This window comes from Lycorma delicatula, chromosome 3 (assembly GCF_047948215.1).
Source record: "Lycorma delicatula isolate Av1 chromosome 3, ASM4794821v1, whole genome shotgun sequence".
Classification (NCBI taxonomy): domain Eukaryota; kingdom Metazoa; phylum Arthropoda; class Insecta; order Hemiptera; family Fulgoridae; genus Lycorma; species Lycorma delicatula.
The window spans coordinates 17,904,637-17,927,367 of record NC_134457.1 but is presented as its reverse complement, the minus strand read 5'-3'; the positions used below and the strand labels follow the sequence as shown (position 1 = coordinate 17,927,367).

At 32.6% G+C, this 22,731-nt stretch overlaps 1 protein-coding gene across 2 annotated transcripts in view; it reads left to right on the top strand.

The window, feature by feature from the left end:
* Nucleotides 1-22,731, top strand: part of LOC142321416 (NBAS subunit of NRZ tethering complex-like) — a 147,783-nt gene that overhangs the window by 57,176 nt on the left and 67,876 nt on the right. For both annotated transcript variants that reach the window (XM_075359486.1, XM_075359484.1), the window contains exons 14-19: nucleotides 3,829-4,001; nucleotides 7,699-7,922; nucleotides 11,647-11,742; nucleotides 15,538-15,724; nucleotides 19,888-20,019; nucleotides 22,244-22,393. In XM_075359486.1, the coding sequence (XP_075215601.1) occupies nucleotides 3,829-4,001; nucleotides 7,699-7,922; nucleotides 11,647-11,742; nucleotides 15,538-15,724; nucleotides 19,888-20,019; nucleotides 22,244-22,393 (962 nt within the window). The remainder of the gene's footprint in view (nucleotides 1-3,828; nucleotides 4,002-7,698; nucleotides 7,923-11,646; nucleotides 11,743-15,537; nucleotides 15,725-19,887; nucleotides 20,020-22,243; nucleotides 22,394-22,731) is intronic.

The following is a 22,731-nucleotide window of genomic DNA, read 5'->3' as shown; positions in this document are numbered from 1 at the left end:
TCTTATTCAGTTGCTGTTCGAGTAGCTAAAACGAAAAAACCATATACAATTGGGGAGGAATTAGTAGCCTTGCATCTTAGATGTCGTACAAGAAATTTTAGGTCTTCAAGCAACAAAAAACTAGAAGCTATATCGCTTTCCAATGAGAAGAATTGTTGACATGGCTACCGACATAGAAAGGTAAGTTATAGAGGAAATCAAGAAATCTAAGTTGCGATTCTACTTTTGATGACTCAACTGACATGGGTACTTTGCTTTGTGAGATATAATGATGATAAAGACTTACAGGAAGAACTTCTATGTTGCCTTGACTTACCTGGACTGACACTTTTTCAGAGATATTTAATAACCTTAATGATTATTTTCAAGCTCAGGGCTTAGAATGGAGTAAATGTGTTGGAGTTTGTACAGACAGGGCTGCTAGCATGACTGGCTGTCAGTCAGGAGTAGTTACGAAAATAAAAGAAGATGCACATCCAGAAGCTTTGTTCACTCTTTGTATGATCTACTGGGAACACCTAGAAGCAAAGAAGCTTTCCTATGAATTAAAGACAGTGATGAATGATACCGTGAAGATAATTAGTGAACTTCATAATCAAGCTACGAACTCCAGGTTTTTACAACTTTGTGTGAGATGACTTTAAGTGACAGTGTGGCTCCATTCTATCATCTCTTTCAGCTTGGTCTTTAGGAAGCCCGTGATCAACCTGGACACCTCTTCCTACTGTTGTCGTCCCTGAAGCATATGGCCAACTGTATTATCTGGTGTCAGCCAGTCCAGCCCTTGTAGCCAGTAACGACTCAACCACTGTTCACATCCGTAGGTCATGTGCTCCTGGGTGTCCAGCTGCTCACAATAAACACAGAATGGGGAGTTTTGTTGCTTGAACTTAAAAAGATAAGTCTCGTATTCCCCATGTCCCAAAAGAAACTGAGTCAGCAAATGGGAAATCTCCCCATGCTTCCTCAGAATCCAGGAGGCCAGTTGGGGGATCAGCCATTGAGTCTAAGTGTCTTTTGTGAAGCATCCCAAAGGCCCTGCCATTCCTGCAGTAGTAGCTGTCATGCCGCCGTCTTCAATGTACCCTGCTGCATACTTATCAGCTCTTTGGCCTGGATCGAGATCGGAGGGTTGCCCACAATCACTTCCACCCCCTCCCACAATATCATCTGATATGCAGCCATCACCTTTATCGCTGCTCTTTGCTGGAGCGAGGCCAGCCTGCCCACATTCCGTTTGCGATCCAGTGCAGCCACCCAGGTTGGAACCGCATACATGAGTGATGACAGCGCAGCTGTCATTATAAGCCTTTTTTGCTGGCTTTTGGGCCTGCCTGCGCTGCCATCAGTTGACCCAATGTGGCGATAACCATTTCACATCTAGTCGTCACCTCCCGGAGATGAGTGATGAAGAGCTCTGACCTATCTACCCAGACACCTAGGTACCATGCACTTTGTTGCTCCACCACTTTAACCCCATCAACCTTGATTGTTATGATTCGAAGTCGATGCCATCCCACAACAGCTACCACTGCTATCTTCCTTGGAGCAAGCTGCATCTCTTTTCTCCATAGCCAGTCACTGATTCTTGCTACTGCAATATTGCTAGTGTTTTCCACCTTCCCCTACATGTGGCCGGTAACTAGTAGTGCCAAGTCATTGGCATATGCAACCACCTCTGCCCCGTCTGGAAGCTCCATCTTCAGGTGGTCATTGTATACCAGGTTCTCCACAATAGTGAACCCAGCACCGACCCTTGTGGCACTCCACAAGTCATGTCAAAATGCATCACTTCCTCTTACATATAGGCAATGATACTCATGGATCATCATGGATGATCATGGAAGTAGTTGTTAATTATTGCCACCATGTAATCACTCAAGCCCCTGTTGCTGATCGCCTCCACAATCACCCTCCAGGGAACGCTGTTAAATGCATTTTTGACATCGTAAAGTATCACAAGGGGGATCTGTCTCCTTCACCAGGTACCCGCCACATGATTCTTGGCCCAGTCCACAAAATAACGAATGGCATCAACAGTAGACTTCCCTTTGATGAATCCAAATTGGGTCGGGGAGAATCCTCCCCTCCACAATTTCCTCCCATATTCGGTGAACAATCAGTCACTCATACAGCTTCACTAGTTCGTTAAGGAGGCAGACTGGCCTGTATTTCTTTTCCTGCTGATCTTCTACAACCGGTTTCGGCTGAAAAACCAGTCTAGCCTCCTTCCAATTCTAAGGGAACATCCAATTCATCAACGCATCTTCATAGCCTCCAACACTGCCCATGGGTAGTGGCTAACAAGGTTCTTAACAATAATGCCAGGAACTTGTTCTGGTCACGGACTCTTCTGTCCCATGATCCTCAGGGCTGCAGCCCCGAAGCTCCTCTTCAGTGAAAGACCTGGGAATTGCACTCTCAACCTCCATCCAGTCTAGATCCATGACTGGGAATAGAGTCGACACCGCTCTAACCGTCTGATGCTTGGAAAGAAGAGGGAGTCGCTTACCAAACCTTTTCATGATGATTTGATAAGCCGTCTCCCATGGATTTTTGTTGAGATCCTCTATCAAGCGATCCCAGGCCTCCCGCTTTGCCTTCCTGATTTCCCCCTGAGGTTTTTCTTGGTCTGACGAGAATCTTCCTCTGCTTTGGCCAAACCAACCCCTTGCCACCCTCTGAGTTTCAGCAGGGTCCTCCGCACCCAGCCGGCTTCTCGTTTCTTGACTGCTATGTTGTTGTTCCACCAATATGTGAATTTCTTCCGGTGGACATGCTCGCCTCTCACTTGCACACTGAAGCCAGTCCTTTCCAGGTCTGCAGGATCGGTGATTCCCTGGAGCACTATCTCTGTGGTGGTGTCGTCCACTGTCCTAACCACCTGTCTTTCATTTGGCTGCGTTTCACATGGAATGACTATAAATGCAGAAGCCTACTGCGAAACTCTACATAAGTTACAGCGTGCCATTCAAAATCAGCGATGTGGATGGATGACCGACAGCATCGATCTGCTGCACGATAATGCATGTCCACATGTTGTGGGTCCAACACGTGATTTACTGAGAACATTTGAATGGGAAATTTACAGTCACCCACCATATACTCTACACTTAGCTCCTTCTGATTACCATTTGTTTGGGAAGTTGAAAGAATCTTTGAGTGGCAAGCAATTCGTGGGTGACAATGAACTTAAAAATGCTGTTAATTAGTGACTAAATGGACTGCAGAAGAATACAATGAGGGTATATTGAAACTGGTATATCCCTACGATAAATGTCTTAATTCATGTGGGGTTATATAGAGAAGTAGTATAAGGTATGTAGGTTAAGAGAATTAAAAAAATATTTATATAAAGTTTTCAGAATAAATTTTTTTACAATGAAACTGTCTTTACTTTAGAGATAACCTCTTGTAGCATAATTCTTTGTTTTTCAAATATGCAAATATGATATCTGACACATTTGCATGCTCCACTTTATTCTATTTTTAATTTTCCAAATCTCACCTAATCTGTTTTTTATTATAGATTGACTGAATGTAAAGTTAATATTGATATTTATTTATTTGAAGGGTTTTTTTTAACCTCTGGATCCACCGTTAGGCATTCTTCAGAGGATGAAGCTGAATGATTTGTAGCGTGTGTGAAAATGCCATACCTGACCGGGATTCAAACCCAGGACCTCCGGATGAAAGGCCGAGATGCTACCACTTGCGCCACGGAGGCCAGCCATTTATTTGAAGGTTGATTTATGAGAACTGTTATTTTGAATTTTAATTGCACTAACGGTTTCAAATTTTAATAATTTTTTAATTTTCTTGTTAAAGATAATTCTGAGGATAAGACTGAAGATGTCGATGAAAATGCAGAAGAAGAAAAATTTAATTGGAAGATAGAAATAGAATTATTAGACGTTGATAATCTGACTGAAGAAATTAAAAGACTAATTTTAACTAGATTAAAGTTGCTTCAATATTCTGATAGATTGTATACTTATCAAGTAAGCACAATGTTTTACTTTATTTTAGTATGTACTTTCTTGATTTTATTTTTACTCAATTGTATTACATTAAAGTTATAAATAATTCAAATATCAACATACTGACCAATGTGCCAATTAATCTCAAACAACAAATTAACCACTGAACACAGTAACCTAAAAACTGATACCAAAAGCCAACTTTCGCATGATCCTGCATCATCAGTCAGTACATAATTCTACAATTACATCTAAAAACAAAAAAATAAAAACTTAAAAATGTAGGAAACATAACCCTAACAACCACAAAACTTGAACAACACAACTTCATTGCCAACTGGATTGATGTAAATTTCACTTCATAAAAAAAATTAACAATGAAATTGTTAATTTCAGATTATCAACTCTATGAACACATCAGTCAAAACAGACGTGTGTGTGTGTGTGTGTGTGTGTGTGTGTCATTGGCCTAAAATTGATACTAACGACATCAAGAATCCATGAATACAATATTCTACAATCTGCAGATAGTAAATAAGATTAATAATGAATTTTTAATAAAAATCTACTTTAAAAAGATTGTGCAAACATAATTTGCACAATTTTTTTCTTTGTTTTAGCTCTTGAATCATGATAAATTATATGTTTCATCTGGAGGAAGTAAACTTCATTTATGTTATATTTTTTAATTGTTAAAGTTTACATCATTCCAGTTAGCAGTGAAGTTGTGATGTTCAACTTTTATGATTGCTAAGGTTTATTTTCTAAATTTGTAAGTTTTTCTTTTTTCTTTTTACTTCCTTGTACAAAGTAAAGGAAGTATTGTGATAGTAAAGTAAATTGTGGTAGTGAAGTAAAGGAGTATTGTGAAAAATTTTGGTTTTCAGATTTCAACAGAAATATTTATTTTGACTAGTTTCGGCATGACATCTGTACATACATATGTATCTTGCATAATTAAAATACGATTAGCCATAGGATTTTACAATTTTGGATTTAGGACTGTTGTTACGTCCAATTCTGTACCTCCCCTTTTGATTGCAATCAACTGGACCAAAGGTGTCCAAAAAATCCCAAAATCCAAAAGCGTTTGGATTTTGGACTTTTCTTAACTACAGTAATAAGCCCTCATTGAGAGCTTTTCAATGATATATCTATCATAAGTGGTACTTATTTTCATTGATTCCAGAGTTATAGCCAAATAAAATGTTAAATAATGAAATATGTGGATCTTACAAGATTCACATCAGTTCGAATCAGGCATATCCTTTTTATTTACCTTTTTTTTTTAATTTAAATATATTGATATGTTAATTAACGTCTGATTGTAAAAAAAAATTATGATAAATAACAATTCAATAATAAGAATTAAAAAAATATATGAAAAAATATCAGAAATTATTAATGAAATAAAATTTTATGTACTTTTCATTTTAAAAAAATTTGTATATGTAATATAATAGGCGTATAAGGAAGTCATGCACATCGGTTTTTTTTTTGTTGTCTTTTGATGTAATTGTAGAATTATGTACTGACTGATGATGCAGGATCCTGTGAAAGTCGACTTTTGGTATTAGTTTTTAGGTTTTCTCTTAGTGAGTTTGGTGTTTAATTTGTTGTTGTTTAAAGTTATAGAATGTTTCTGCTTTTTGTAAATCTATCATTTAATTAATTTGACGCATTTCTGCTTTTATTTTTGTTAATCTAATTTATTTATATATTACCAGAAAGAAATTTACATATCCCTACACATTCATGCAGATTAAAAATACACAAGACAAAGTGCATCCTACCGAGGCAAATATTATTGCCTGTGTGCAGATCTGGTTGAAAACTTAACTAACCTAAAATTACAGTTAATTAATGAATTTATTTCTTATTTCTCAGAACATTTTTTGAGTATGCTATTGCTTATTTCTCAGCATGTTTTCTGAGTGTGCTATGTTTGGTAAAAATGATGTGTTATATCTCATACACCGTTTAAATATGCTTGCTGCCATCTGTAGTGGAGAGGTAACTTTCATGTGGATGATCTGGAGAGCTTAGCATTATTCATATACTGATTACTAAATAAGAATATTTTATATAAACAATTTAATGTAAATAGTATATAAACAACATATGCTGTTTTAAAATGCTTGTAATTTTTTATTTGTGCTGATCTATATAAATTCTATTCTGTTTCTTGCCCATTTTCTACAGAAACAAATTGTAAAAAATACTTTGTTTTAAAAATTTGGTAATGATGTTGACAGAAAATAGTCATGATTGAATGAATGAATGACTTTTCATCTGATAAGAAGTTTTTTACTAATTTCTTCAAGAAAAATATTTTATTAAATAACTTCTTTTCCATAAAGATATTTGTACAATATTTTTGGTCCTGTGAAGAGGCTATTTCAGTTTTTAATTTCATTTATCTGAAATTATGGACTGATTTAGAGAAATAAATATTGTAATCCTAGAAACTTGTTTTCCACCTGCCATTTTATATTGCTCTCCTATTAAATAGCTAATTGAAAGTTAAATTATTTCTCCCTGGCTTACTAATTTAAATGTAGAACAAGTAATATAAATGAAGTTTACTTCCTCCAGATGAAACATAACTTATGATTGAAAAGCTAAAACTAAGATGAAAATTATGTTTGTACAGTTCTTTTTAAAGTGGGTTTTTCTTAAATATTCATTATTAATTTCATTTACTATCTGCAGATTGTAGTGTATTGTAATCATGGATTCTTGATGTCATGAATATTCATTTTAGGCTATTGACGTGTAGCTTTTTTGACTGAAGTGTTCATGAAGTTGATAATCTCGTTGATACATCATTCAGTTGCTCTGCATACAACAAAATGTTTCACAGTTTTACCAGCAGTGAGCACCACTTAGTGGTTTTCTACTGACAGTTTTTTGGTTTGAAGGTGACAAGAGTTGCATACAAGATAAGACCTGAGTAGTACTTCAAGTAATTGATGATTGAAATTTTATAGGTTTGTCCTGTCAGATGGAATGTTTTTTAGGCTGTTTTTATTATTTTGGTTTATTTCTTTATATTGTAGTTTTGTATATATTATATTTAATTATTTTTTTTAATCTAAGTAAATTGGAGCATATTTTTTGTTAATTTAATTAAATTACAGTAATTATAGTCACTGGATGAATAAATAAAATTCCAGTGGAATAATTAATTAGTGAAGTTGAAAAGTATTCTGCTTTTATAATTATGAGTAATTTGTGAACAGTAACTGTTGACATCCAGGTAAATTTATAAGAAATTCTTCTTCAACTTTCTCTATTTCAGAAAGTAAATAATAAAAATGGCCTTTCTCTGATCTTATCTCCACAATTGGGTATACAGAAATTCATGATTTTGCCGTTCTTTCCTAATGATAACAGAAGTGCTTCTGTGTTGAACATTTTTTTATTTTTTCCAAATATATTTCAACACACTTCCTTTCTTTCTTCGATCAGATAGGCATTGCAATATGACACTTAAAAGGTTATTGTTAATGATAAATGTGTTACTGCTATTAAGAAACGACTTTATATATATATACCCTTTGGTCAATACACCCTTTGGCCAATATTGTTTACATGTAAGCGAATAAAGTGCTGTTTGGAACTTATTCAATACATTACTCAGAGTATTAAAAATAAATTGTAATATTTAGAAATCCTAAGTTGCTTATTTAATATTTATTATTATTTTTTTTTTCAGCTTATTATCAGTAGTGATTCTACAGTACCTGATGATAATTTTGATAGAGAGTTTTATAACACATTTAGGCAACAAGATATTGTTCTCTCAGCTATTGAGTTTGCTCGCCAAGGAAATTTTAAAGCAGTTGAATACATTCTGACCTATCATGGTTCAGAAACTCTTAAATACTGGTTGAAAATTTTGGGAAATTTCCCAGAAACAATGCTTCCATCACAATACAGGTATAAGTAATTCTCGTTTACTTAACATGTCTTTACGTTGTCAATTCATATAAATTTATATTTTCATTTTTATGAAATTATTGGTTACAAATAATCAGTTTATTTTCTTTGAATTTAATTTCTGTGTTAATTCTGTTTGCTTGTAATTTTACGTAAATCATTTAAAATTTTATCATTTACAGACAAGATTACAAAAAAGTCTCAATATATTAATAGGATGACATTGATTTGATTAAAGTAAGAAATACGACAACTTTTTTGTAGTTATTAAAGAAATATTTATTTTTATTTATCAATGAAGATAGTTGTTTAAATTATGATAATAATTATTTTTGAAACATAAGAACCTTTGACTGAATTTTGAGTTTTATCTTAAATTACATTATAAATACAGCTTTGCAGTTTTTAATGTGTTCTTTTTTTAATTTTCTTTTTTTACTGCTCACCTCTCAGAAAACCTTAATTGTAACAGAGTTTCATAATACATAACTATTCACAATCCTAGAAGGAGGAGTAGTAAAGTTCTATATGACTTTGGGTATATAATTCAATATAATTTTGGGTATTAATATAATTTAATAGTATTACATAACATTTTAAAGCTTCTTTCTTATTATTATTTAATTATAACTTTATAAATGTAATATGAAGCCTGTTAGAATAAAAGTAATTAAAAGATAAAAAGTAAAGTTTGAAAAAACAAAAATTTATTTTTTGACTCTGATTGAATAAATTATAACAAGGAAATACAAAAGACCTTGTTATATATTTTATAGAGCGCATGTTATTGTTATTTGGGAAGCACTATCATGAGTGGCAATAAATGTGTGATAAAAGGAAGAGTAACCATGGCAAAGCAGGCCTTTCAGAATAAAAAAAAAATCTACTAATAAACAACTATATGAGTCTGGAGGTAAGGAAAAGGTTGTTAAAATTTTTGTGTGAAGCAGTCGTAATTTACAGATGTGAGATATGAACGCTTGGCAAGGCAGAAAGGAAAAAGATGGAGGCAATGGAAATATGCATATGGAGGAAAATAAGAACAAGTTGGGTGGATAGAATAGGTAATGAACAAGTGCTGGAAAAAGTACTCCAGTAAAGGTTATTGGAAGAGGAAGAGTAAAAATTGGTAGGACATGTAATGTGACATGATGATTTTTTGATAAATATATTTGAAGGAATGGTGTTAGGAAAGAATTCAAGAGGCAGACCAAAGAAGGCCTTCTTTAAAAGTGTTGGAAAAAGTGACAATTTAAAGAAGACAGCAACAGAAGGAGAGGCGTGGCTAATATTACAAGGCATGGTGTTCAGTATATTTGGGCTTCTGAAAAATAGCTATAATATATGTTTGATGATGTTAAAAGAGTCAAAATCTTTTTTGCTAAAATCTTAAGTTTATTTTATTTTCCAGTAATATTATGTAGTTCCAAAGATAATTTTTTATTGCATATTTACTGTTACTATTATTACAACTTGTAAGTACTTGCTGTAATTCAGTTGATTATCTGAAATACATTTAGAAATAATATCAGATTCATTATTTGAGTCATAATTATAATGTTCAAAAAATATAAATTATTAATTTTGTTATCACTAAATCCAGATAGTATTAATGCTGTATCAGGTTTTTAAAGTGTCATTACAAACTTCTATTAATGAAAAGCACAAAAGACTACAAAATTCAGTTATTTAATGCAATATTGATTCAAAAATATATTTCCGTTAGAAATGGTTGTTATTAGTTTGTATCATAGCTGTTAATGATGTCAAAAAGAGGAAAATTGTGAAACAAAGGCTCAAAGGGTTTTCTTCAGTTACAGTTGCTGGTGTAGTACAGTAATCTTTACTAAATTAATGCAAATAAAACAGTAAACTTTTAATTATGTTTTATGTAAAAATTAATCATTTTACTTGCAATGGAATTAGATTTTTTTTTAAATACTTAAATAACAAATACTGATTTTTAAAAACTTTTTTCTCTAAAATGTTATAACCTTGTAGATATAAAGGGTTGGAGACAAATTTTCATTGTTTTTTAATGAAAAAGTAAAACAATGTTTTTCTATATTTCAAATGAAGTTTATTAAATTAAATATGTGCCATTTTGATTGATCATTTTTTTACTATTTTTGAAGTTAAATCGTAATTCCATCACTGTAGAACTAATGTATATGCTGGTCAAAAAATTGTGATAAGTGATTTTCACAAGCCTCTTTTGAAACCAACTTTATATTATTAAGAGAGTTCTGTAGAAACTAAAACAAATGGTAGTCCAGCAATGGAAGATCAGGACAGCACGGTATATGCATAAAAAGTTTCTGGTCAAACTCTTTCAATTTTTGATGGTCACCAAAGTTAATGTAGGTTCTGGCATTGTCATGATGGAAGAAGACGCCTTTCCTATCAAATCTGGTTGCTTTATCTCAGTTGCTTGGTGAAATCTTTCCAAATTTGTGATAATAGAGGTTGGAATCAATCATTTGACCAGGCGGCATTAGATCGTTGGATCCTTTCCAGTCCCACCATACACACACGGAGCATTACTTTTCTTTGAATAAATCCTGGGTATGCCACCATTTACAGACCCTCTCCTGGCTTCGAACATGATATTTTTTGTTCATTGTCATAGTTGATACATTTTTCATTGCTTGTAATGGAAGCATTTAAAAAATGGTTCAATTTCATTCTGTTTTCATAACGATTTGCAAATGGAAGTTTGATCCTTTCAATATTTTCATTGTTAAGTTATATGGTATCCAATCATGAGTTTTTTTTTGTTACCAACCTTCTTCAAATAGTTTAAAACTGTTTTGTTGTCAGTGTTTTGTTTCTTACTGATATTGCAATTGCTAATGTGCTCAATTTTTTCCATGATTTCATCAGCTTTTAGTCATTGCCAACCAGAACGAGGTGCATCATTCATATCAAAGTTTCCAAATTGAATCTATTTGAACCAGCTTTGTGTCATACAAACATGTCTATAAACATTACAAATCTTTTTAGCTGCCTGAGGAGCATTTTTCCATTTTTTGTGATAAAAATGTCAAAATGTATCAGATTTCTTCTTTATTTTCTCTCATTTTCAAGCCACAATAACTTAAATAAATAAGCTAATACCTTTGTAAAAGCACTTGGTATTCATACCATTTTATTGAGAATCAAATTCTTTTTAAGTTTTTTAAAACTTTTATTTGTTTATTGCCCATTTAGCAATGTTATTTTACACCAAAAATAAAAAAAATAGTGAATTTTGAACCCAGTTTTTATCTTTTACATCAGATTTCTTGAAAATGACTGAAAGTGGTGTTCTGGAGCCTATTTTTTTTTTCAATTCTGATCAGATTTCATACAAAACCGTTCAATTTACATTGTAATTTGGATCCTAAGAATTGTAGTCCGACTTAATTTTACTAAAGGCACAGAAATCATTTGCTAGCTGATACTTGCTAACAAAGCATTTTCGAACCTGTGTTTATAACTTTCTTCTTTATTTTTACTAATAGAACATCCTGAAAGTTTGTTACTTTCTTTGTGAATTTATATATATAATATATAAAGTGATTCCAAATTGCATGGCATTACTATACTTATACATATAGAATGGCTCCAAATTGCGTGACAATCTCTTGGGAGATGATTCTATAGCCAAAAATAAGAAAAATATGGTTTTAAGAATATGTCTTACAGGGTAGTAATTTTTACATTGCTGTGTATTTAATTTCAGTTATTTGCTACCTGAATGCAGCTGTGAAGGAGATGTATTTAAGTGGAAAGCTAGTAAAATACGGGAAGAAGATTGGTGTGAATCTGAAAAATTTAAGTATGTTTTATGTAATTTGTTTTACCTGTAACAAATTGTGATTTAAAATTAATATAATACTTTTATTACTATCATTGTCATGAATCTTGAATTAATCTTCCACGGTCATAGAATTGAGTTACGCAGGTTCATGATCTGAGTTTCGTCTCATATTAGATGCTTAACTTTTTTTTGTATTTTTTACTAGTCTCGTTGTATCCTTTTTCTAATTTGTTTTCCTTTTGGATTTTTTCATGTGAATCCTGCATTTGTAATTAATTTTGTTAGAAATTTATGTTCTATTGTCTGTTATGTTATGTTTATTCTTATTTCTAGAAAAGATCTTTTCTACTGCATGCATTAATTTGCTATTGTTGTTATTTATGTATGTGCTTCTACATCTATGATTTCTTCAAACTTTTACTATATTTTGGAAGATTCTAGATACTATTTTCCTGATTTTTAAACTTACCTATTAATTTCCATGCTCTGCAGTTCTTTTGTGTTTATGACTTAATCAGCTAAAGTATGTGTAATAAATTTATGCATAAATTTTTTTTGTGATTTTGTATAAGCATTTTACTTCTTTATTGTTAGTGAATTGGAAACGATAAAGTACCCTTCACAAGCCTTACTTTTGGCGTGTCAGGACTGAGATGTTGAGGTAACATATGGTGGATGTCATAAACAAAGATGAATAAAAAAGAAGTGTAGTTCACTAACCTGTATGGTGAAGGGTTAGCATCTTTGCCTTTCATCTGGAAGGTCCTGGGTTCAATTCCCAGTCAGACTTGTTATTCTCTACATTACAAAATGCATTAATCATGAGCAGTAGTTGAGTATTAGCCTCTAGTTGCTAAAAGGAAATGAGTAATTTCTGTAACCTAGTAAGGGTTTTGATTACTCTGGAAAATATTAAGAACCATAGACTCACTTTTCTGTTGTCTTGATTTGCAACTACCTTGCAACTTATCATTTTTTAGAACGCACCACCATCAGCTATTCAGACATACTTCTGTAAAGTTGGTTTGGCTCTTAAAAGATGAAGTGGAAATGTTCCACAATTGCTCTAGAAAGTGGAATAGGATTTTTTTAATGTATAAATTAAAAACTGGGACTGTGATGTGAAAACATTATTTTAATTGGGTTGCAAAAAAAGCAGTAATTTTTTTCTGGCCCTTTCATTCTTTATTAGCTAATTAGTTTTTCATCCACCTACTTTTGCAGTTTACAATGTTTATTAAGTATTTCAGTGCTTTGTTTATGTGAAGGTGAATTTCAGTGCTTTGTTCTGATGGGAAGGAAAAGCAGTGTATTTAATCATTTTTCAGTACATATTTTGTTTGTTTACTTATAGCATTATACAAGGCAAATTTTTATAGTTAAGTCCATTTTGAAATAAAAATAAAACTGAAAAACATGAACAAATTTTATTATGTAGCTGTCTCTAATTTGACACATTTTTCATAATGTTTCACTAGTTTCTTCATTCCATCTTTAAAACATTCTATCATCGGTGATTTAAACCCCATGGTAATGCCATTTTTCAATTTGTAATTCATCAAACCTTTATGATTGAAGCCATTGTTTATAAATGAAGAAAAATAAATAATCGCTGGGAGCTAAGCCAGGGCTTTAGCGTAAATGGATGATTGAAGATTTTATAACAGAATATTTCCAATCCCTCACTGTCTGATTTACCATGTGTGGTTGAGCATTGTCATCCAGAAACAATATCTTGCAGGATAGCATCCTATGTCATTTGTTTTTTATAGCTCTTATAACATTTTTTAATACTTTGCAATTTATATCAACATTCACAGTAGTTTTGCAATCACTAAATTTGACAAGCAAGACACTCTTTTCATCCCAAAAGAAACAGTAGTCATAAGCTTTTTTACTGAACATTCTCGTTTGAACTTCATTGGTCTAGGAAATGATGATGAATGCCAGTGTCGCATTTACTGCCACTTTGTTTCCATGTTTGAATACCAGGTTTCATCTCCAGTACAATATGATCAAACAATTTATCACCTTTACTTTCATACCGCCTCAAAAATTGATGCGCTGCAGCAAAACATTTTCCCTTGTGTGTGTTTGTTAACATCTTTGGCACCCATCCAGCACACAGTTTTTTATAGTCCAATTTTTCAGTCAAAACTTCATAAATCAAACATCAAGAAACATTAAGAAATGATTGTGATATGGTGAAGCACTAGTTTTCTCGAATTTTTTTCATTAACTTTTTCAGTTATCACTGATGACCAGCCACTATCTTCTTTATCGTGAACGTTTGTTTGCTCTTCTTGAAATGAACATCACTGTCTGATTTCAGTATCACTCATAATATTCGGCACAATAAATGTCACAATTTGCTTATGGATTTCAGTCACAAAATTGTTTTTGCCATCAAAAATCAGATTACTTCTCATACTTCACACTTGGTGAAATTATGAATTGCAACATTCATTATTAATGGATGAACATAAACAATAAAGTGACTAAACTATTATTGTTAACTATTTACTGTTGATTGAAATAATTGAGCTATGTAAATGCTATCTATTTACATTTTGTATATTGATGGCAAATTCAAAATGGACCTTACTTTCAATTGACTTACATCAATCTTTTATATTTACAATCTGCATATGACATTGTGTTCATGATGATTTGAAAAATATTTTAATTACTGTTCCCTTTATAAGCAGATTTAGATAATCTTTCCACTAGAAATCATGTAGTTTTCTTCCTCCTTCTCTTTGGTAATAAATTGTCTGTTTATTCTTTCTATTAATATGTTGCTGTAATGTTGTAAAGATCACCCGATAACATCAAAAGATGTGAAATTTTTTTAGTATTAAAGGGTGGTTAATTTTAAAATCCTGTTTGTGTATTTTTAAATAAACCTATTTTGTATTGATGTGTAGTTACTATTACACATACACATATTGCACATACATCTAGTTATTACAGCTTCAGGAAGAGTAATTCATACTTAGTGGACAATCTAACTCGTGAAATAAATTTTTAACTTTGGAAGACTTATTTTTATATAGTGCATATACATGTAGTACATAATGGGAACATCTATATATTTTAATTATTTAATAAATTCTAAAAATAAAAAAAAACATTGACTGAACAAGAAGATATGATATTTCTCTGGGATTGGCATTTCTCATTTTGTTTTACATGTGTCATCAGGATGATAATAGTCTGGCTATTTGTAATTATCATGACTGCTGGCTATGATATTATATCAAGTATATTATAAGTATATTATATCAAGTTCAACAGCAGCAACATTGTCTGTGTGTTTACTTTTTTCTATATTTATACTTTTTTCTCTGATTTTATTACATAACATTATTTTATGTAATCTTTTAACAGATCAGTGGCTTTCAGAGTAATTTTGTGCAATATTTCTTTAATATTGGAAGAAAGTAAATTCTCAAAGTGTAAACAATAAACATCATCTTAGAACTTATGTTACTGTACTTCAACATTGCTTTGCGATAGCTTCATAAATTTCAGTTTTAGATGTTACCTTGTTTACTATTTTTCTTTAGATTAATACAAGTTAATAAGTTCTTAATAGGTTCAACTTTGACTTTGAGTATTTTGGGGAAATATTAAACTAAATACAATATATTTGTGAGTCTATAGATTTTATAATCTTTTCCAGTAGTTTAGCTGTAAGATATTCTGTTTGCAGGATTATGGGATTAAAGTATAGTAGTTGCTACAGATTGTTAATGAAGTGATTATTCTTCTATTAATTTAAGATATAATTTTATTTCTTTCATGATATAGATATAATTTGGAAGATGAAGATGAAAACAGCTTGATGAAAAGCTCTATTTCAGATTCTTGTGAAAATTTGAGTCCATCTCTGCTAACAGAATGGTATAAATTCAGAATATATCAACTGGAACAATGTAGTCACCTTGTTGATCCACCTTTAGATCTGATGAAGCTTGCTCGAGAAAGAAATATTAAGGTAAATATTGTAATTTTTTTTTATACTCATATGTTTGCATACAAGGCATGCTCTTGCAGGTATATGCTTGTGTGTGTGCACAAGTTTGTGTGGTATACCTTTATTTAGATAAAATAAAACATTACTAATTTTTTAATACCACAATAGGATACAGTTCAAAAAATAAATTTATGAATATAAATTGTTTTTTATAGTTATATAGTATTATAATTTTTTAATATACGACATCTGTTCAGAAAATAACTGAACTTTATTTGCTTAATCTTTATTATTAATTTTACAGATTATTGGTCCTTGTCCCATTCAAAGTACTCCCCTCCTCTACTCGTACACTCCTCACTGGTGTTTCCACTTGATAAAGCAATCCTGGATAGCTTCATTTGAAATAGTCTTTAAGGTCCATGACGAATTTCCTTTAACGTCATCAGTAGTCTCAAAACGGCATTTTTTCATCACCGATTTTAATTTTGGAAATAAGAAAAAATTGCAAGAAGCCAGGTCTGGCTATTAGGGAAGCTGATGGAGGACAGTCATCTGATTTTTGGCACTAAACTGATGAATTGACAAAGCTGAGTATGCGGGCGCATTGTTGTGGTGAAGGAACCACAACAATTCTTTTGGTGATTTTTTGTGGATTTTTACATGTAACAGTTTTAAAATGCCTTGATAGTACGTGCAGTTCACTGTTTCACCTTGAGGAAAGAATTCAAAATACATAATTCCATTAAAATTGAAAAAATAAAGAACATCACTTGACATTGGATCAAGACTGACGTGCTTTCTTGGGTTGTGGAGATTCTTTGCCAATAGATTGTGATGATTAAACTTTTGTCTCAATACTATAGCCATAAACCCAGGTTTTGTTTCTCGTTATGATCCTTTGCATGAAGTTTCATTTTCATCGGCTTATTTAAAAAGTTGCCAACAAACATCTACTTGATGTTCTTTCTACTGTTCAGTCATCAAACAATGAACATGCTTTGCTGCAACTCGATGCTTGCTCAATCTTTTAGTCAAAATATCATGGCATGATCCAGTCAAGATGCTAACCTCTTCTGCAAGTTCTCTGACAGTCAATCGGCAATTTGCATGCACAAATCATTGATTTTCTGAACATTGGTGTCATCAGTCGAAGTCAAAGGCCTTCCTGGTCTAGGGTTATCTTCCATCAATTGATGACCACTTTTGGTTAAAAACATTCGAAACATTTCCAGAGCATCATCTCCGTAAGCTTGTTTCAAAATTGAAATGTTTCTTTAAAAATTTTCCCCAGTTTCACACAAAAGTTTGTGTTGTATCATTGCTCTAAAAATTGCACATTATGAAAATCATTGCTAACACTATTGCTTTCAAATAACAATAACATGAAAACTAATAAGATGTCAACAATCCAAGAACATGTGGTTGCATGGTGGTTCCAAGAGGTGGTTATGCGGAACACAATGCTGCCAGTCGTGTACGTCACTAAATATCTCTGTTGGTGCATAATTAAAAATGTTTAGTTATTTTCTGAAAAGACCTCGTATAATTGTTTAAATGATGCGGTTCCTGCAATTTATACATTTTAAAGAAAAATGCCTTTTCTGTTAGTTTATATGTAGTGTTAGTAATATGTTTAATGCGCTAATGTATAAATCATTGACTTATTAAAACGCTCCGAACATTTCTGTTTAGTTAGATGTAGTAACAGAACATATTTTACAGAGAGCCTACTTAAAAAAATAAACTTAAATTTTGTATTAACATAAAAAACAAGAGTTTTTTTTTTCAAGGTCCGATCGGTCACGAAATTAAAACCACAGTGAAAGTAAAAAATTTTATTTGTAACAAGTACTTACATAGTTACGCTATTTCTCTACATAGTCGCCACTCCGATTTAGACATTTGTCGTAGCGTGGTACCAACTTTCCAATACCCTCGTCATAGAACGAAGCCACCTGTGTTTTCAGCCATGTTTCTACGCTGGTCTGCAGCTTGATGTCTGTGCCAAAATGTTGTTCTCCTAGCCAGCGTTTCATGTGAGCAAAGAGGTGAAAATCGGATGGCGCTAAGTCTGGGCTGTATGGTGGGTGATCAAACACTTCCCAATGAAAATGGTGCAGGAGCTTCTTTTTTACAGCTGCAGTTTGCGGCCGAGCATTGTCATGGAGAAAGACAATGCCTGATGACAACATTCCTCTCCGCTAATTCTGAATTGCCCTTTGTAGACGTTGAAGAGTCACACAGTATGAGGCTGCAGTGATGGTCGTGCCACGTTCCATGAATTCCACCAAGAGAACTCCATTCCGGTCCCAGAACACAGTAGCCATACACTTTCTGTTGGAGAAGGTTCGCTTGAACTTCTTTGGTTTACTGGGAGAATGAGAATGTATCCACTGTTTGGATTGTTCTTTTGTTTCTTCATTTTCGAAATTGACCCATGTCTCATCCCCTGTGACAATTTTGTTCAAAAAATCTTCTCCTTCATTGTGGTAGCGCTGAAGAAATGTTAGGGAGGTGTCCATTCTCATTGTTTTGTGATGGTCGAACAGCATCTTGGGAACTCATCTCGCACACAGTTTGCGGTACTGAAGTCTCCCTCTTACATTGGTGTAGAGAGCTGACCTTGAAATTTCAGGAAACGAATCGCTTAATACAGAAATTGTGAACCGACAATTTTCTCGAATTGCCTCATCCACTCGCTCAACGAGATCATCGGTTGACACTCGCTTCCTTCCCTGACCGCCTGCATCATGAACATCTGTACGTTCTGCTTTAAAGTTCCTGCACCATTGTCGCACTTTGCTGTCACTCATTTAAGTTTCACTGTACACATTACTTAATCATCAATGAATTTCAGCTGCATTACACCCCTCAGCCTGAAGAAATCGAATTACCGCATGCACTTCACACTTGGCAGGAGATGTTATTGTTGTAGACATGTTTACGTGCTAGCTGCATGTTCAGAACTTAACGAAGTGACGTGGCATGATGGAAGGTCATACTAGACGCTGCACAACACATATGCGCAAAGGTTCATCCGATTTTTGCACGGGTTTTTATTTTGCGACCAATCGGACCTTGAAAAAAATAACCCTCATAGTATTCTAATCAAGATTATGGAATGCTTTACTTTAGTTATGAATCATAATTATTACAATGAAAATATTTTTTCAAAGTGTGTTATTTAGTTGTAAAAATTATTTCCATGGAAAGTTCTATATATTTATCATTCAGAAAATGGGTCTTCCTGTTGCTCAAAGAAGTAACTGCTTGATATCTCTTGCATGCTGCTAAATTATTTATTAACAGTATTTTCTAGCATCTTTACTTGTATTGGTATCATAACATCATTAAGCTGGTAAAGGTTTTGCAGATATCTGTTTTTTCAAAGGTCTGTTGGGTGAAGAGTTGAATGGATGACAGTCATAGATCGGTGATTACAGCCAATATGCTGGTTTATCTGTTCCAATTATGTTTTTACTACCTAGAAATTCCTCATCCTGATTGCCCTGATGGATGAATCCAAGACAAATCTTATGGGCAAGTGGTATAACTCAGGTGTACAAAATAAAGTTTATCTCGGATTTTAGTTTTACCTATAACATGGTGAATTAAGTTAATCATCTTAAGGATATTTCTCCTCATACTGTTCTCAAAGTTCACCAAAGTTAGACAATACTGGATGCAGGTGCCGTTAGGTTGAGTCAGAACTATTATATCCAGCTTTGCTGTTAAGTATATCCAGCTTTGCTAATCAGGTAATTTATCTAAGTATAAATTGATACAATTCAAATGTGAGTTTGAGTTTTCAAACTATACTCACATTAATGTTAAAACAAATCGAAAAAATAAATTCACTCCAGTTTTTGACAGTGCATTTTAACTGTTGTATTCGTTTGTCAGCTTTAATGCCAATGACAAAGCTTGGTGTTATAGTTTTGACTCTACCTAAGGGCATCTGCATCCAGTGTTGTTTAACTTTGGTAATGTTTGAAAACTATTAAATTCATTGACTGGTAGCATTTTACCTCTATAGTGTATATGTAATGTATACCTGCATTATTAAAAACTATATCCTGCTAGAAGGAGAGAACAAACGAATGGGTTAGAGTGATCTTTCCATGTAGTTCAATATTTAAAATCTTATCAGTTGATATATTGATAAAATGTTCTGTTTACAGGGTTTAGATGAACTTTACCATCAGTTGCTTACTCTTGATGTTTTAGTTTATGAACTTAATTTGGAAGATATGGATTTAGAGATTTTAGAGAAGAAATCTCCTATAGAGAAATGCTTACTTCTTCTTTCAGATGTATGTATTTGTTTTTTTCTATTGTAATGATTATTTTTTGGATAAATTTTGTTTTTATCTTCTCTCTTCTCTCTTTGTGAAATGTTATTTATGTATGATTAAGTGGGTGTTTCCTTTAGGAATCATGAGATCTTTTTAGTGATGATGGAATTTCAGTTGTTAAGAATAATTAGAATACTACATCTGGTACCATAGTGGATATTTATCGTAACCATGTTGGATATTTATAGAGAACTCAGATTAAAAAGTAATTTCTGATAAAAGGCAGTACTGTTGGTAGTAACTGGAAAAGCATAAAAATAAAGTTTAATATATATTAGGTTTAAAATACACAGATGTTAGGAAATTTCTCAGTCTGACAAAGAAAAAACAAGATTTTTCAGAAATTTTAAAAAATTTCCTTTTTTCAACTTTACAATTTGATACATTTAGTCCAATGACTTTCCAACTTTTTAATACCATCGATTTAGTACAATTTGTTAACTTTGCAAAATAAGCAGTTGTCTCAGCTTTGACCTCATCATTTGAAGTGAATCTTCATCCATTGAGCTATTTCTTCAGGCTTGAGAAGAGGAAGTAGTCACTGGGAGCCAAATGTGGCAAATACGGTGCAAGTGAAGCAGTTCAAAGCATAGCTCAAGGAATTTTTTTCACAACCTGAGTTGTGTATACAAGTGCTTTATTGTGGTGAAAGAGCAGTTTCTTTTTGGTCAGATGTGGATATTTAGCCTGAATAGCACACTTCAGTTGGTCCAGCAGTGGCTCGTAACTCACTCCAGTGGTGGTCCTGCCTTTTATAAGGTAGTATATGAGTACTGCTTCATAAGAATCTCAAAAAACCATTGCCATGTCTTCCTACAAATGGAACTGTTTTTCCTTTTTTTGACACACTCACCTGCTCCCATCAACTGTTTGTTCACTATTATATGGTGGTGAATCCATGTTTCCATCTATTGTTGTAAAATGTTGATGAAACTTAGCACAATTACATGTAAGTTGGTCTAAATATCTTTGAGAAGTGTTTATTCAAATGTATTTTTGGTGGACTGAATAAACATGGCACTCATTAAGAGGAAAGCTTTTTTATACCCAAAACATTGTGTAAAATGTATTAGACATGATCTGTACAAATATTGGCAATATCAGAAACTTTCTGTTGATGATCATTTAATTCAGCACTGTGAAGTTTTCTGACGATGTTGTCAGTCTCAGTGTTTTTTGACCGTTCCGATCACTCATCATCTTGAATGTATGTATGACCACATTTATATTCAGCAGCTCACTTTTCCTCCCATCAAAAATAAAGAGGAAGAATCCTTTAAAGTGAAATTAACTCTTTTTGTATGTCAGTCAGGGTTAAACCCTTTAAAACAAAGTACTTGTGTACTTGATCACTATAAATTATCAACCAAGCGCATGCATTTGAAACTTTGCAGCATTCCATCCATCATAGTCATTTGGTTATACTTTTGGCACTTCTCTGTCAAGCTGAGAACTTCCTTAACAATCTTGGTACTGTGTGGTTGAAAGTCACCCACATAACTTATTGAAAGTTATCTCAATTCACATTTGATATTGTCCTTTTTACAAAAACCAGAAATAAGTTTAAATAAACACAAAATATGTGAATGGATTGTTGTATAAATTAAAAAAAAAAAAAAAAAAAACAACGAAACATTACAACTTTTTATGTATATGACGTTTAGTAATAGAGCATTAGTGTCCAATTAAAAAATTACTACCCTGAATTTGACTCATTGTGAGTTTTAATTTGTAATAGAATGAACAACTTCTTTGCCAGTGTATTTAGGAACCTAACAGTTAATAGAGATAATCGGAAAAGTTTGATCATACCAGTTAGGCCTAATATTATGAATTCAAAACTCACCTGATGTGATGACTGATGCTGTTTTTCAGATGTCAACGTCCATATGGCTGGATCAAAACTGGATAATTTCAACGTAGATTTGGCTCCATGTTGAACCTATTCCTGTATTTGTTTTTCATATGAAGAGAATATGTTGCCTCACTCATATGTAGTGGTAAATGGCAACAGATGTCTTGTAGCCCTTTTGGAAATTTCAGGTTAAACAGTCTTAGATTAGAACAAAAACTCCAGTAATGGTATCAAAGGAAACAAAAATTTTCCTTTAAAAACTGTTGGTTCTGTTAGTATAAATTTATGTTTAAAGTATTCTATAAAATGTGTTCTTTTTATTCATAGTCTGATGAAGCAAGTTTTATTGAAGATATGTTACATCGTGTGGTTCCATTTTTAAATCGTTGTGAAGGACTGCATCCTGGCTCTAAGAAATCATTGTTAAGTCAGCTGATTAAAAGTTTTGGTAGTATATCTCTTTCGCTACCATTAAAGGTAATCGGAATCTTCTTCTTTAATTTTTCTTTTGCATTTTTATTAGTAATTAGAACATGAAAAATTCAATCTATTAGTGACTGGAAACAAGAAATTTTAGTTTTGTTGTTGCTTATCTTGTGCTAGTATCGACCTTTTATTACAGCGAAATATAATATAATTGAAACTATACAGCTGGAAATAAATTAAAAATCCTAAAATCATTCATCAGAAGTTTTTTTGTGTAGTTTAGGAAAAGTATCTGTTTAGTTTGGGACAAAAAAGAAATTAAATTTTTCCTGCTTTATTCTGGGAGTTATTAGAAAGATTTAAAACTTATTTAAAATAAGAATATTTAT